Source organism: Ochotona curzoniae, unplaced genomic scaffold, assembly GCF_017591425.1.
Source record: "Ochotona curzoniae isolate NIBS_2020 unplaced genomic scaffold, NIBS_Ocur_1.0 contig_1014, whole genome shotgun sequence".
In the NCBI taxonomy this organism is placed as follows: domain Eukaryota; kingdom Metazoa; phylum Chordata; class Mammalia; order Lagomorpha; family Ochotonidae; genus Ochotona; species Ochotona curzoniae.
In genome coordinates this window covers 20,000,001-20,012,247 of record NW_024464920.1, presented here as the reverse complement: position 1 = coordinate 20,012,247, position 12,247 = coordinate 20,000,001, and the positions used below count along the sequence as shown (strand labels likewise).

At 37.5% G+C, this 12,247-nt stretch overlaps 2 protein-coding genes across 13 annotated transcripts in view; one reads left to right on the top strand and one right to left on the bottom strand.

Moving 5' to 3' along the window:
- Positions 1 to 6,966, top strand: part of ACSS3 (acyl-CoA synthetase short chain family member 3) — a 154,235-nt gene extending 147,269 nt beyond the window's left edge. The window contains exons 14-16 of the mRNA XM_040989908.1: positions 4,384 to 4,483; positions 4,568 to 4,743; positions 5,545 to 6,966. Of these exons, the coding sequence (XP_040845842.1) occupies positions 4,384 to 4,483; positions 4,568 to 4,743; positions 5,545 to 5,613 (345 nt within the window). The 3' untranslated portion in view covers positions 5,614 to 6,966. The remainder of the gene's footprint in view (positions 1 to 4,383; positions 4,484 to 4,567; positions 4,744 to 5,544) is intronic.
- A 1,389-nt stretch (positions 6,967 to 8,355) lies between these two features.
- The window catches only part of PPFIA2 (PTPRF interacting protein alpha 2), a 374,197-nt gene continuing 370,305 nt past the window's right edge, over positions 8,356 to 12,247 (bottom strand). For all 12 annotated transcript variants that reach the window (XM_040989854.1, XM_040989864.1, XM_040989875.1 and 9 more), the window contains 2 exons: positions 12,176 to 12,247; positions 8,356 to 9,731 (listed from right to left, as the gene is read on the bottom strand). The exon at positions 12,176 to 12,247 is cut by the window's right edge and continues 88 nt beyond it. In XM_040989854.1, the coding sequence (XP_040845788.1) occupies positions 9,703 to 9,731; positions 12,176 to 12,247 (101 nt within the window). In that variant the 3' untranslated portion in view covers positions 8,356 to 9,702. The remainder of the gene's footprint in view (positions 9,732 to 12,175) is intronic.

The following is a 12,247-nucleotide window of genomic DNA, read 5'->3' as shown; positions in this document are numbered from 1 at the left end:
CATTAGCTAGGTATGCATACTGTTTTTAAATATATTGCAAAATATTACACATTCTCATTTAGTATTCTTTAGATTCTCAGAAAGTGCTCTGTTTACATACCGAAGTTGATTATTCCTACACTTGGTTTGCCTCGTTTGTGGCACATTGTTCATGTTCTGGTATTGTCTTCTGTTTCTTTAATGTTTGTAGTTTTCATTGTAGAAATCCCTCATGTGGAGTATCCGAAGGTATTTAACTTTTTTTTGTTTGGTTGTTGTTGCTTTCCCATGACTGTGGATGGGACTTCCTTCTCAGCCATGGAATTGTTTGTGTATACAAAGGCCAATGACTTGTGTGTTGATTTTTGTATCCTGCAACATTACCAGGCTTTCCAATGCGTTTACCATGACTCTGCTAGTAGAATCTTTTGGTTCTCCCATACAGAAAGTCTGCATACAGGGATAGCTTGACTTTCTCCTTCCCAACGTGAATCACTTTGATTTCTCTTTCTTATCTAATAGTTCTGGGTGAAAATTCGAGGACTACATTGAATAGCAGTGGTGAGAATGGACATCCTTGTCTGGCTCCTGATCTTAGTGGACAGGCTTCCTTCTCTTCCCCATTCAATATGATGTTGGCATTGTTTCATTTTCACATATTGCCTTGATTGTGTTGAGGAATGATCCTTCTATTCTAAATTTGATCCAGGATGTCATATTTTCAGGTTTTTTTTTAATTCAGTTTGTTAACATGGTGTATCACATTTACTGATTTGCATGTGTTTAACATCCCTGTACACCAGGGATGACTTCCAGTTAGTCTGCGTAAATGATTTTTCTGATGTAGCGTTGAATTTGATTAGTATTTATTTGAAGATTTTTTGCATCTATATTCATCTGGGATATTGGCCTATAGTTCCCTTTCTCTGTTTCTTTTTCTGGTTTTAGAATTAAGGTGATGTTTTCATAGGAGTTTGGGGAAATTGCTTCCTTTCTTAATCTTTTGAATAGATTGTGAAGAATGAGAATTAATTCTTGAAAGGTTTAGTAGAACTCAGCAGTGAGGCTCCTGAGTCCTTTAGTATTGAAGTGTATTTCCCCCTTTATATCAATGAACAGTTATTTTAAATATACAGGAGTCTTGACATTGGGTGCATATACATTTAGTGTAGTCACTTCTTCTCATTGAATTGATTCCTAACCACTATGCAGTACCCTATCTGTTTTAATAGTTTTTGTGTAATGGTCTATTTTGTTGTGTATTAGGATAGACACATTTGCTCCTTTTTTTTTCTTGATTGGCAGAGAATATCTTTTTCATCCTTTCATTTTCAGTCTGTTCATATCTTTATTGGTGAGATGTATTTCTTGTTGGCAGCAGATAGATGGGTCCTGTTTTTTTCAATCCAAAGAGCCAGTCTCTGTGTTTTATTGGAGTGAGGGTATTATTGAAAGGTAGCAACTTGGTCCTATATTTTAAACAAAGTTTTTCTTAGTTTACTTTAGATTTCCATTGTAGCTTTATTAGGATATTCTCCACTTTCTGCCTTCTTTGATTATGATTGTTGTCATTGCCTATTTCTGCATATAGGGCATTCATAAGCATTATTTATGGGGCAGAAACACAGACCTATTTTCTTGAGAGAAGGTGCGAGATGCTAGATGTGTTCATAATGTGTATCAGTTTTCTGGAAGGAACCGGCAAAAAAGCTGGGTCACTTGGTAACAAGCCTGTTTTCCTGACGGTACCCATAAGATGCGAAGTCAGTGGGAAACACAGAGCAGTGAAATTCATTCTAGCAGAGATCTAGGTGCACGCTCATGCCAACCCAGGTGCACACTTAGGACACTCTGGCAATCTGAGTGTGATCACCTGTGCCAAGATGGTGCCCACTGCTGGCCGGGATCAGCGGAAACAGGTGTGTCCTCTACCTTCTCTCAGACTTGAAGGAACCTCATTTCATTCCTCTGTCCTGGCTTGTACCTATACACGGGATCGGCTTGATCCTGTGGTTTGCCACACCAGGAAATGCCCCCTGCACCTCTGACGTCTGCCTTTCCCACCTTGCTGCCAGAGAGCTCCAGTCTCTGCAAGCAACTCTGCCCACGGCCTCTCAGCCCATCTGTCTCTGCTGATGCATGGTAACTCTGTCTCCCACGATTTCTCCACTGCTGAATTCTTTAAAACTCTTGCCCGGGAGCCCTCCCTGTCTGTGTCCCTCGCCAACACTTCCCAGCCAATCAGTGTGTCTTTACACTATAAATAAGGAAGGGAATTATAGGTGGGGAATGTGGGCAAGTGGGAGGGTAGTGTGGGAAGTATCACTATGCTCCTAAATCTACATTGTGAAATGCATGCAATTTGCTCATTTTAGATAAAATACATACACGCATATATGTATGTGTCAGAAGAGGCTATAGTCTAGGCAAAGGATTTTTGAACATTCATTTCTTTTGAGAGAAAGGAAAAGAGAGACAGAAGAAATGATCTTCCATATGCTGCTTCATCCCCAAAATTGGTGCAACAGCTGAGGCTGAGCCAGTTTGAAGAAGGGAGCTACTAGTTTAATCCACGTCTCCCTTGTGAGTGGCAGGGGTCTGATTACTTAAGTGATCATCATCCACTGTCTGTCAAACTCCACATTAATAGGAAGCTCAACTCTGGAGCCAGAGTCAGGAGTTAAACACAGAGCCACTGACCTGGGGACAGGTGTTCCTACCGAGGCCTTAACTGATGCACCAAGTGCCTAGACTGAATATGATCACAGCAGCGTAGTATTTCTCCATCTCTAATACATCTGTCTTTCATATGTATATTTCAACCTATGGGAACTTTTGGTTCCAGACTCATAACTGCTTTGTTGCTTACAGCACTGAGAGCTTATGGTGAGCAATATGGAAATGCTCCCATGTCAGGGAGATTATTTGATGTCAGTAATGGCTTCTATGTCCAGGTTCTTCCTTCATGTCATCTTTCTGGATTGGTAGTCACTCAAATGGTAGGATTCTTCATTCACTCTTCACTAACAGACCCCAAAATAAATTCACTGTTTAACTACAGGGAAAACTCGAATGACCGTGGAAGGTGTGGTTTTGATAGCACAATCAAATTTCCGTGAGGATGCCTGTGTGTGGAAACCCATCATACTTTGTGTATGTGTGGGATCCACTGCACACTTTGTCCAATTTCATTTGTAAGTGGTAAATAGAAATACATTTACTTTCTACAAAAGCCAAGAAATTGGTTTTGGTTATTGTTACACTATGAAGGGAATCATCAAAGTTCTAGCTATTCACATCAATAGTAATGAGGTAGTTTAGTAGTAAATTTTCACTCATTGGTAAATTCCAGGTTATTTGTATTTATGATTTTCCCAAGTGCAATTTTGTGCGCCCATAAATATACATGTGTGCTTTATAAATTTGAAGAAAATGGCAGTGAAAGATACTTATTTTGATGTAAAAACAATTTTGGAAACCATGCATGCAGAGGGCCTAAAGTTTGCAGAAAATTTGTATTAAGAAATGGCTGCTTCTGTTTCAGAATTTATTGCATTGAGGTAGATATACCTCTAATTTTTAAAAAATTTCATGTTGTTTGAAAGGCAGAGATGCAAAGAGACAGGCAGAGATCATCCACCCAGCCCTTTTACTCTTCAAATCCTTAAGGCAGCCGGACCTGGGCCAGTCTGAGGTTAGTATTGCAAGACTCAGTCCAGGTCTCCCATGTGGGCAGCAGGTATGCAAGTACTTGAACCACCAGCTGCCTCCAGTGGTAAACATTAAAAAGAAGTTGGATTGGAAACAGGAGCCAGGATCAAACCTAGGTACTCTGATAAGGCATCTACTGCCAAACACCTATCCCTAAGATTATTTTTTAAAATGTTACTATATTTCTTTGAAAGACAGAGTTATAGGGAAAGATTTTTCACCTGTTTATTCCTATCCAAAATGGCAGGAGAACAGGACAGGGACTTGAACGAATGCACAGTTGGAATACTGGCACTGTGGGTGGCAGTTTCACCTGCTGTGCTATGATGCTAGGCCGCAAATGTAGCTTTAAAATTTTTGCACATGAATTTTTTATGTGTTAATTTATTTAGAGAGTTAGAGGGGAAAAGAGCGCGCGAGCTAGAAGAGTGCACACTCCCTGAATTCTCAAGACAGCTGGGACTGGGTGAGGCTGAAGCTGGCATCCAAGGACTTATGCCCATCTCGTCTTGCTGCCCAGGAGGTCTGTTAGCAGGAAGCTGAAGTTAGGAGTAGGGCTTGAATGCAGGCACTTTGACATGGGATATGCGTGTTCTCTGAGCCGCATCCCAAGCCCTGGTGCCGATGGCTACCCATGTGTATGTGCATGTGTACACATGTATTTTAAATGGACACCTTTCTTTTTTCTTACAGTCAATCCTCTCTCACGGTGCTGTTGCAGACTGTGCTGTTGTCGGCAAGGAAGATCCTCTGAAAGGTCATGTCCCCTTAGCACTCTGTGTGTTGAGAAATGGTGAGATTGTGGTCTTCTCTGATGCTTTGGGCTCCAAATAAAGCAAAATTAATTTAGGGCTTACCTTTCAAACTTTTCCCCTAGAAACAAATGCAACAGAGGAACAGGTGTTGGAAGAAATTGTGAAACATGTTAGACAGACCATTGGTCCTGTGGCTGCTTTTCGAAATGCAGTGTTTGTCAAACAGTTACCCAAAACCAGATCTGGCAAAATTCCTCGGAACATTCTGTCTGCCCTTGTCAATGGCAAGCCATATAAGGTAAGTGAACGAGGGTTTTTAATGTTTTAATTTTAATCAGAATAACTCTTTAAACATTATTTTTAAGTATGAATTGTGTTCCAAGAAAACACATGAGAGTACATTTTTAATGTTTAAGGGAAAATTGCGTAGTCATTTTCTCTAAATTGGTATGATCCTGGGAAAGAAAAGACTAGTAAAGGCCATATGTTTTGATTTTAAGTACCAATTTGTGAAAATTATTTTATTGTTCGTGATAATTTCAGTTAAACTAAAATGTGTGTGAAAATTCAATCCTGTTGAAGTTAGATTTTTTATTATGGTTATTAATGATTATGAGTGAATGAGAAAGGTAAATATTTTGGGCTTCCAAAATATGTTTATATTGTTGTAATTTTAAATTCAATACATAGTAATTATTTCTCCTGGATGAAAATTTTAGGAATGTTTGGGATGAATTTAACACATGTTTTAGTCTGTATGTATGTAGTATCAACACTAATACATGTATTTTTAACATCAAGATCTAAGACAAAGCAATACCACGGCAAAGTTGACTCACACGGGTGTTTGTCAGGACATACATGTACTACTTTCAACACCTGCATAGAAAGGATCTTAAGAGAGACTAACAAAAGTACTAAGACCAATGCAAGACTAAAGACAGAATTCCAAGTATTAAGTTCCCTCTTTTTGAGCATTGCTAAATGCAATGAGGAGATGATCAGAAATGCGGCATTGCATGCAGAGTCGTTTCCTTAGGGAGTGAAGAGGGAAGTGGTTCAATGTGAAGCCTTCCTTTGACATTGAGTTTCTTTTCAGGTATCGCCTACAATCGAAGACCCCAATATTTTTGGGCAGATAGAAGAAGTGCTGAAACAGGCATTGTGACATTTTCTTTTTTTCTATTCTGAATTTCATTTTCTCACTGGAATTAAGTTATTTGAGCTATTTCTCAGAAATACATATGTAAATGGAAATTACTTGCAAGCTGAAATGTGAATTGTAGAGCTTGATGTAAAACAAGCCTAATGAAGACTAATGAAAGAATGAGCCCTTTGCTTTGACCAATTCAGAATGATTGCCAGGAAGTTGCAGCATAGTTTGTTATATACTGTTTACTGTTTTAAGAAAATTGGATGTGTGTGTATGATTCTTAAAAATGATACCCCCTATAAACTTTATCTGCAGGTGACACTTAAAGCCATTTCCTGAAATGTAGAATGTGTAGCTTCGACTCCAAAAATAGAAAAATCCTATGATTGCCAGAGAATAATGAAAATATTTCATCTGGAAATTGTTTTCTAAAGCTACATAATACTCTTGGATGCCAAAACTGTTTTTAAGGAAAAAAGACCAAATGAGAGTATATAAATAATTTTTAGACATCTGAAATTGTTTTCTTGGGAGGGAGGACTTGCCTGGCCAAGGTAGCGGAGGGAAGGCAGGACGCCAGCGTTACAGCACCTCCTTCAGGTAGATAGTGGTTTAGGCTAGGGAAACCAACGCATCCCACAGAGAACCTGACAGATGGGGCTCCTGGGAGACCTTCCCCACGCCCTGGATCTGTAGTTGACTCTATAGTTCCCAAGGATGTACAAAATGCATTTAGAGCAGCAAGAAAACTGTCGATGAATAAATGTTGTTCTAAACATGCAGGTAGGCGATATTAAAAGGAGCTTTGGAACTGGACATGGGTCACATGGCCTGAGTATTCAGCAGACAACAGATTTGATGAATATTGGAGTTTTAATCCTCTGAGTAGCAGCCCTTACTCAGATTCAGCAGAATGTAGCTCAGGAGGGACATAGTACCTGAGTAAGAGCCCTGTTGAAGGAAAACCCAACTTCTTTTTTTTCTTAAACATCTCAATTTTTCAAAGAATTCCTTAAAATTTTTGATTCCCAGGTAAACTTTCCTGAAATTGTTCAGCATTTTAAAAAGTGTTTAGCGAGTTGAGAATGTACCAACTAATTTAGATACAGGTGGTTACATATGTAGCTTGTTTGATTCTAAATGACAGCAGAGTTCAAAGAATAAACACACAAAGTATATCCCTTGTATTTTCTGTGGCTTTCAAGGCATTTCTGAATCTTATCAGTAGTAGGCTGTTACACTTTTCTGGAACGTGAAATATACAAGATAGGTGAGTTTGCCTTAAACAATTTATAATCTGTATAAAAAAAACTTTTGAAAATGCTGGCTTTTTGGAACTGTTTGCTACAAAATAAATGAATTTTAAAATTATTTTTTGGCTTAAATTGGCCTTTTTGATAGTTGTGCTTAAAAAAAAATACATGTAATTATGTGTTTGGTCTGCGTCAAACCAAGCAGAATGATGCTATGATTCTGAGCTGTTGCGTTTCTTCTAGTGGAGTACATTGTGCTTATTATACCTGGTCGCTTTTTAATGTCTTAATATTAAAATTCCTTTGTTTGAGAAGCTGTTCATTTGAAATAGCAAAGTCTTCAGATGAATGTGCATCATTGTTCATCTGCAAGATATGAACTTGGGCGGATCCAAGAACTGCTTAAAGGTTATATCTTAACTCCCTAACTCCCTCTCTTGCAAATGTTTCCTGGTAATCAAATCAGATGGGACACGCAGCAAGTGAGGTTGGCACATGATACAGGTAAGTGAATTTAGAAAATGGTGCATGACATTGTGCAAGCAACTTACTGGAGTCTAGGAAATTTAATTCCTTTGCAGAATGTGAGCAAAAATGAAGGAAGAAAAGTAAACTACAGACCAGCCTGAATACAATCTGAGAGGTGATGAAAAAGGTATTTTTTGAAAAGCTTTTCAGAAAGTACTTTAGCTAGACAGCACTTAAAACGGGGTTGAATTATTTGAATTAGATGTTGTAAGAAAATAAGATACTACTAAAAATGCAGTGATGCTTAAGTATGCTAAGATGCATGTTCTGTGTCATTTTTATGATTTTTTATGGATTAAGTAACTGGAAAAAGCCTCCTCCTTGCTGCTTCTGGCATCTATAGAAAAGTGTTTGCAACTGAATGAGTTATTTTGCTTAGGGAAAATAAGTGCATTCAAAAGAGGCCTGACTTTACATTTGAAAAGCAGTTTTCTTTACACAAAACAGTATTACAGAGGCCCTAATCATTAAAAATTGAAGAATCCATAATGTTGGTAGTCAGGAGGAGGAATATGGGGAAAGGAGGAATCTGAGCTTACTCCAGTAAATGGATTTTAGAATAAAAACTATTTTTTTTAAAAAAAAAATAAGGCATTTCTACTTTTTTTGGGGAAGTAGCTGTATGTTAGAATCTATTATAGACCATTCATGTTTCTTTTTTTTTTTTTTACCGTAAGACAAAGCGGTTCACAAGTCTATAGGAGTACATCAAGTAAAGGCATTGAATATCATGCTTTGTATATTCTATTCTTTATGAACCCTGGTCCCCATATTCAAATGAGCTCTTTCCCGTTATTTCTGGTTAGGGATCAAATGGAGAAAATGTAAAATCAGCTCCATAGACAAGTTTAACACTCCCTCTTGTGGCTGACTGCTGTTTGCAGCAAACCAGTGGACAGAGTAAGTAACAGAATGATTTTCATTATACTTCATGTACATGTGACTAGAAAATGAAGCTTAAACAGACAACTGGAAGTACTTGTTTTTATTGACAACGGAGAGGGTTTCTGTACCATTACCTTTTGATTGAATCTGTTCAACAAAAATAGACATCAAAACAAATGTTTATGTACGTGCAAACAGCAAATTAAGATACAAAAAGTTTACTAATGACAGGTCTTGCGCTTAAGATCAGGCAGTGGGAAATCAGCAGATAGATAAATGGTATTATTAAATAGTTGTACTTTGAAATCTCCCATATAAACGAGGAATTAACAACAATAACACCACCAAATATAGCCACAGGGAAGAGATTACTCTTCTATACTTTTATACACTATATATGTTCATCGTTCTGTCTTTCCTTTATATCCTCTGATAAGACTGACTTCAGGGAAGTCATAGCAAGGCCATCTCGGCTTAAAAACTTATAACATTAGACATGAGAGTGGCTAATACCCTTTTACAGTGACAAAAGGAACACTTTTCTAGGGTTTCATTTTTTCTGATGGAAATGAGCCTCCAACTGCAGTGGCCAATAGTCACTATCCCCTGCTGTTTGGCAGCTCAAGGCATTTTAATGAACAAGTGGTTCTCAATAAAGACATTTTTCCCCCCAAGTTGGTCCACAGGTAACAAGATAATGCATTTTATATATAAATTTAAGTAGTTGCTTTTGACTCTTGTAAACAGTTTGGCTTTATTTTGTATTGAAAAGGAGATCGAGCCATCACAGTGCTATTTCTGAAGTTATAGGACATCCCTGATTGCCTTTGAGGTCTTTTTGGCTCCAGTTCCAGGTTAAATCAATCTTTGTTTTTGTTTTTTTGTTTTTTTGTTTTTTACATGATCAGAGGCAGGTGTTCAGCTTTAAGTACTGACAGACTTGAAGGAGGAACATCCTGAAGCATGTTTCACACTTCAAGAAAACATATTGACTGTTACAATTCAAAAACTGTAAAAACAGTGGAATGGTAAAATACAAACAGTACTTGGAATTGTCAAATGTTTGCACTCGAGACTCCATGAACCATATATTTTATTTTTTAAAAAATCATATTTATATCCATTTACAGAAGACTTACACATTTAAAAAGAAATACACAGTAATACATTAATGCCTAGTATATTACATTAAACATGAAAAACAAGTGGCTCCTTTTCATAAAACATCTGTTGTACAGAATTTATGATGTGGATGATGCTTATTATTCAAATGAGTTAAGTAAGCATTTTTTCTTACAATTATAGTAAACTAATCAAGTTGATAACTGACTCCCCCCAAAACATTTTGAGCATTTCTTACAGCACTGCTTGTTAGTCCCTTCGAATTCCATCTTCACAGAGGTGTCTCACGGCTTGTCTTCTAAGATGGTAGTGCACTTTAGGTAGAGTAGACTGAAAAGACAGCATCTAAAATACATAAGGCGGGGGGTTGTCAGCTTCCAGAGTGCTAAACTTCACTTCTCTACTCTGCTGTCCTTCCATGCAACGTGCCTATTCCCAGCATCAAAATCCACCCAGCAGCACTTTAACATTCACTGTTCTGAGCTTTGTGCACTGGAAACTTAGAAATGCTATTTATTTCACCTTGGAGAACAGGTCTGAAGTGCCAACATAAAAAGTCAAACAAAATGGAGCATTGCAACTGTCTCATGAATAAATTGGGTTGAATTGACTTCATGAAGTATGTTAATATTCTAGTTCATATACGTTAGAGCTCTTAAAGTTAGCTCAGTTGAATTGTCTTGAGAATGTGATGTTAATAGTATATATTTAACAGAAGTGTGTCAGTGCTATGGTATCACTGATTCTTTTCAGTCATAATACTATTTAAGCTGTCATCAAAGCAAAGTAAATCATCTGATTTACTTTCATAATGAGAGTTACTATGGAACCAAAGTAAAAATCTGTTGTACTAGAATATCTTAATCTAGTTTAGCAGGAAATGAAATATGAACTAGAATGCCATGCACAGAAAATAATTACTGGTAGAATTAATCTACTTGCAAAGAACTAAAAAAGCAAGCAAACGTATTAGCTATTTGTAAATTAGTGAAGTATTCAGTTACTCAGGCAATGTGTAGAATACATTATAAACTATTTTGGAAGTCCATCAGCCAATTACTATATACTTTGAAGCTATGAATTATGAAATTAAATCTCTTATCTGGAGACTTTTTGTTTTGTCAGCAAACATGACCCAAATTCGGCAGCAGATATATTTCCACTTAGAGCCAGAAGACCAACAAGAAATTGTTTAGAGCTTAGTTCAAGGGAATGAATAAACAGCACAAGGTAAGCTGTCATTGCTTCCTTGTATCACTTTTATACACAAATTCTGCCTTTCTTATGTAAAACCACCTGATTTGTTTTTGTTTCTGTCACTATTCACTGAACTTATTTAAATCATTCTCTACTTTGGCAGATTCAAGAGTTACACACTCTTGCCCTTGCTCCAATGTGGTCTTCTACTTTGGGTAGCATTGTGTGACAGATCTCCAGTGGTCAGGACTTGAACCACAGCAGACAGATGGTGACTGGAAATAGACTAAGATAAAAAGATTCCTTTCCCCGCTCTAGCAATTCAAAGGGGTCATCTCACCTCTGCACTGCTACAGCACACCAAAGGGTGCAGTCTCTAGGTACTATTTTAGTAGGTTCCATTGTGTGGGTTGTTACAGCCAAGGGGGAACTACTCACAGCAGGTCAGTGCTGCCTCCTTTGAGTGGCTTGGTCAACATGAGTATGTACGAACAGTGGAGTTGTCTAACCTCTGCAATCTTGATGAAGCCACTGCAAATGGAGAAAAGGGCTTTAGAGGGTCTTGGATGACTGACAGTACGATTTCAGATGAGAAAGATATCGTTTCCCTACAAAAAGGGATCCTTAACATAGTCCTAGGTCCTTCCTTCGTTCAGACATAAGTCGCTCACTTCTAGTCTCTAGACCAAGTATCTAATAAAAAAGTATTCTCATGTAATTCAACTGAGTTTTCAATGTGTTATGTATCCTCCCTGGGGTGCTTGCTTTGATGGGACGATTTTTCTTATAGAACTCAATATAGTATACTGTTTTTTCTCTAAGCGTTTGAGAACTTAGCAAAATGCATAAGCAATTCAAGATGCTTAAAATTAGTGTTAACATGTTTCACAGTCCTGAGAAGTTAACAATACATTTGAACCAACTTTATTCTAAATCTGAACTAAAGTTAGTTTATGCTGTAACTAATTTCAAGAACCAGAACAGTTATAACAAATAATCATTCATGATGCTTATCTTCATGAAGAGGATGAGACTATCTCTTTGTAACATCTAGTAAACAGAACAATCTTATGAATATGATTTCAAAAGTATTTCTTGTGTAAAATAACTTTTTCTTTGCGAAAAGCCTAATGTCCACAGAAGGAAGCACTGAGAGATTTCTGTTGACTATGTGTTGCTTCTCTTCTCGCAGTTGTGCTTTCTTAGGCCGTGCCCTGGGCAAAGGCTAAGATTATCTGATGAGTCCAAATTTCTTAGTAAATTCAACACAGAGGGTTATAGTAGTTACTTAAGTGTTAAATTATTTACTTCAGGAATAGAAACCATTCAGATGTCTATCATTCTTCCTAAATGTGGACATTAGCTCCCTGTAGGATGTTATAATTTCTAAAATGAGAAAAACATATCATAGATACCATGCATCAGTACTTTCCAAGCGAGTCTTTCTGTATGAAAGCAAAGCAAATTCCAAGCAGAGCAAACCAACGCAAGGAAAGAATCAATCCCAGGATGCTAGCAAGGTCAGGACTATAGCAGCTTCTGCTAGACAAGCTTTTTTTTATGTGCGAAGCGGAAATGTGTAAGTACTGTACCATCCGTTGTCATCTTCCTTGACTGTCCCGATGTTGTGGTTAGCCTAAATCCAGCTGGTAATGTTTCTGAGG